The 4,368-nt window shown below is 44.8% G+C and overlaps 1 protein-coding gene across 1 annotated transcript; it reads right to left on the reverse strand.

The window, feature by feature from the left end:
• Nucleotides 1–2,090: 2,090 nt before the first annotated feature.
• On the reverse strand, nt 2,091–3,032 carry LOC144752765 (olfactory receptor 6Y1-like). Its single transcript, XM_078640617.1, has one exon. The coding sequence runs from the start codon at nt 3,030–3,032 to the stop codon at nt 2,091–2,093; it is 942 nt and encodes a 313-aa protein (XP_078496743.1).
• Nucleotides 3,033–4,368: the final 1,336 nt, after the last annotated feature.

A 4,368-nucleotide genomic window follows, 5' to 3' on the forward strand; every position in this document is an offset into this window, starting at 1 on the left:
ATTATGCTGGGTTAAAGTGATTGAAAGTGGGCACACCTGTTACGGGGGCGGCCGAGCTGCTTAAAAAACCACAAGAGGTTTCAGCTGAAGCAGCGTATGTCTGTCCTGCAGCAAGAGAAACTCAATAAAGCAAATAGTGCTTACAGACTTAATAACAGGTCCCGTGTAACAACCTCCCAGTAGCCATGGGAGGTTACAAATGAAGACAAGGCCGTACTAAGGAGGGACTAACAAGCCTATTAACGAATCCAAAGGCAAGATTTACGAAAGACAATGATACAAGCCAATGAAAAATATGGGATGAGAGTGGGCGCTGACTTCTCTCCCATATTCTACTACAGCAGTATCACAGAGCGAATAGTGAATGCGCGCTGCTGCTAGGCTCGACCTAAAAAAGGAGGTGGCTTCTTTAGCGCCTTGCATGCTCATGACGAGCTCATGAGGCAAGGTGCTCCTGTGCTCATGACGAGCTCAGCTCGTCATGAGCCGTGGAACGCTCATACGCGGGGATAATTCCCCTGCTGTGCTGAACGTTCCACGAAAATGGGTGGGGCCGTGACGAGCTCAGCTGGTCATGAGCTCAGGAGAACTGTGCCTCATGACGAGCTGCGCTCGTCATGAGCATGGGGGCGCTGTGCGCGCCCCGCCCCCCAGCACAGTGGGGGAATTACCCCCGCAGCGAAGGGGTTAACTTACCTCTTCATGGGTGCACTGATCGCAGCCTAAATCAGCCCGAATTACGAAATCTAACAATGTCCTCCCACATTAGTTCTCTACCCTTATGCTGCTATTCTGAGCAGGGGAAGAGCGTTTGGGAGAGTGCTGTTTCATACATAACACAAAACTGTAGACGGGTGTTTTTCATCTCAGCGTGTGGAGTGACATCGAATCTTAGGAGTCTTCTCCCTTGTTGTTTATTGAATGTCATTCTGCTCCTCTTGGTTAAAACATCCACATTATTTCCAGTTTCCCAGCTATACTTTTATAGATTGGCCCAGATGCACAATGGGTTTCGGGCGGAGGGGTAGGTTGATGGGAGTTTTGGTACGTCTACCAAAATCACTGGCTAGTATTTTGATAGTTACATAATTATAACAACAACACGTTAATTAATTCTTAATTATTTCAGAATGATTCATTTGATCACTTTTTTGAAACGCTAAGTATTTATTCCTTACAAGTACGCCAGTATGTACATCACTGAATGCAATAAACACTACTGCACATTGCAAAGTGCGCATTCGAGAGCATTGCGTTAATAGGGATTTATTCATGGCACCTTGGTCCCAGCAAGCAGCATACAAACCCATAGATGTGAGTGGACAGGTGTGACACTCAGAAAGCTTTTAGTATCTAATCACTAGCTAGCACAGTAGCACGACTTGCACTGGGGAAAAAGAGACATGACTTTAGCAGAGCACACGTGAATCTGCATATTTAGTAGGCTTCTACCAATAGCAAGCGTCAACATTCATGTAAAAAAAAACACAGAGGCAGCGAGAAACCACCTAAGCAGATACAATTTCCAATACAGTTTGAACACTGGCACATTTAACGAGGCAGATTTGTTTATCAGTAGTTTGCATCATCTCATCCACAAGCAGCTTTACTCTGCACACTTGTAACCACCGAGGCGGGGTTGATGTTTAGCTCATATTTCAGTAAACAATGCCCACAAACCAGCAATCACCTTCACTTGTGTTTTCAGCCTTCTTCTACAGTACATATTCATTTCCAAGGTGCGTAAAATGAAAGGACTCACATCACTCAGAAACTCTGAACTGAGCAGAACAAAGACGGATGAGGCTAAAAGAAAGAGCTTGCCTCGTGTAGGCGCTTGTTGCTCTGCAGTGAGACATGGCGAGCTGCGTGGACCTGAAGACCGTGTCCAGTCCTCCATCAGCAGCACACAAAGGCAGCAGTGCGACGAGGAAAGATCCGAGCAGTGACTCTGCCCCAGTCAAGTGCTGCACTCATTCATTTTAGCAGCCTGGCGTCAGAGTAGGGGAAAGTAGCCGCAGCTCTCATGTGGCATCAGACAGGTGACTGCCTGCAATCACCTTATGGGTGCCTAGTCCTGCCTGTTCTCCTCAGTTAAATCTATTTCTTATTTTCATTGTTCTCCTCACAGCTGCTTTAAATTCCGTGTTCCGTAGCGTGTACACCATGGGATTTAATAGTGGTGTGACCACTGCATAGAACACAGACACCACCTTGTCCACATGGACGGCGTAACTGGACGTTGGCCTCACATACATGAAGGTGATAGTCCCATAAAAGATGAAGACCACGATCAGGTGCGAAGCACAAGTGGAGAAAGCCTTCCTCTTTCCCTTGGTGGAAGGGATCTTCAGTATGGCCTGTATTATATTGGAATAAGATAGGATGGTAAACAGCAGAGAATGTATTATAATGGTCCAGGTTATAACGAAGACCAAAATATCACTGAGCTGGATTTCCTTGCAGGAGAGATTGAGTAGGGCAACAATATCGCAGAAGAAGTGGTCGACAGAAAAGGATCCACAAAAGTAGAATCTGGTCACTGGGATCACTAGTAACAACCCAGTGAAGAAGCCACTTATCCACGACCCGCTGTTCAGATACCTGCACAGTCTCCTGGTCATTATCGGAGTATATCGCAAGGGGTGACAAATGGCGACGTGTCTATCGAACGCCATGGCAGCTAAGAGGAAAAGCTCCGTTAGACCCAAGGCGACGAAGAAGTAGATCTGCAGGACACAGCCACTGAAAGAGATTTTCCTGGTCTCTGAAAGAAAATCTCCCAGCATCTTGGGGACAGTGACGTTAGTGTACCATATCTCCAAGAATGACAGGTGACAGAGGAAAATGTACATTGGGATCCGGCGCAGGTGTCGATCCACCTTCACCACCACAATAATGAGCATGTTTGCTGTTATGGTCACAGTGTGAAAGGAGAAGAACACTCCAAACAACAGGAGCTGAAACGTCGTCGATGTTGGGAATCCGACCAGAACGAACTCAGTAATGATGGATTGATTTCTAATTGACATCTCTTCATCTGATGGGTTTCTAGAAGGAAGAAAATGATCCAAGTAACTTTGTGGTCAATGACGTTCAGCGGAAAGAGGATACATTGCAGGTAAACATGTAATATGGATCTACGAAATAATTGATGGATTTAGTGTTGTAATGATACACCAGGAATATGAAGACTGATCGAATTGTAAATCGTACCTGAACTCAAAGAAATCTTTCTAGAACTGTAATACAGGCTATCGATTTAGTACTCTGCAATACATATAAATAGTATCTTTTCATGGGCCCTTTTTTCTTAAAAATCCATAATGCATGCAAATTATGTAATACTTGATAAGCATTGGCTTGGGTATTGTGTCATTCCTATAAACTCAGATTTGCAAACTACTGCTTCTTTGCAATGACAATAGACACTTATAATATACCAGGATGAATATATATCTACAAATAATGCTCGTTTGAAACTTAAGACAAAAAGAGTATGAATATGTGAGTTATAAATGGTTTAGTAAAGGACACACAATTTCTGTAGAGTAGTACAAGGTCTGTCTTTATGATGATGAAATCCATATTTCTCAGGGAACCATGAAATGCTTTCATATTTCCCTGTAAAAGAATGGTTTTATAGCACTGCTTATAAAGTACCCAGACAACTAATACATATCCATGTATGCAACACACACTATAACTGACGGCCCACCCTATTTTGTTCATGGTAGACAGAATTGTTTTACATGCCTTTCAGCAAAGAGGTGTACTGATGTTTGTGGGGGAAACATTTATTGTGTACAATATTTGTTGCATACCATTTTGTGGAATGTCAGTGTTTTCTCATCATTTGTTTGCTGAACCACAACCATGCTTTAACTGGGTTTTACCATGTGAACCATAACCAAGCTTTAACTGGGTTTTACCATGTGAAAGAATTGGCACAGGATGCACAGACACCACAGCTGCAAAGGAGCTAAATTGGTAGAGGCCTTGCTTGCCTTTCAATAAGTGTTGTTTCATTTTTGCTTACCAATGGTATCCTTCGTGATAATTGATCCTCTTATACTGTGACAGTCCAGCGGTGATATGCATGCAAAAGGGGAAAGGGCCATGTGGCCCCCCTGCCCGAGCCATATAAATGCCCTGGGGACCCCATCCCCCAGGGCCCTAACCAAACAACAGAAAGGAGGTGGCTGCTTGCCCCCCTCCCTGAGCCTTCGATGGCCGCCCGGACCCCATCACTCGGGACCAGCTCACTTACTGTGTCTCAGTGTCCCAGGGAGCCCATCTCTGGGACAGAGTAGTTTCCCTGACCTGCATGGTGTGGGCAGGGAAACATCTGTTTGTTCCCGCCTGGCT

This window comes from Lissotriton helveticus, chromosome 5_1 (assembly GCF_964261635.1).
Source record: "Lissotriton helveticus chromosome 5_1, aLisHel1.1, whole genome shotgun sequence".
Classification (NCBI taxonomy): Eukaryota; Metazoa; Chordata; class Amphibia; order Caudata; family Salamandridae; genus Lissotriton; species Lissotriton helveticus.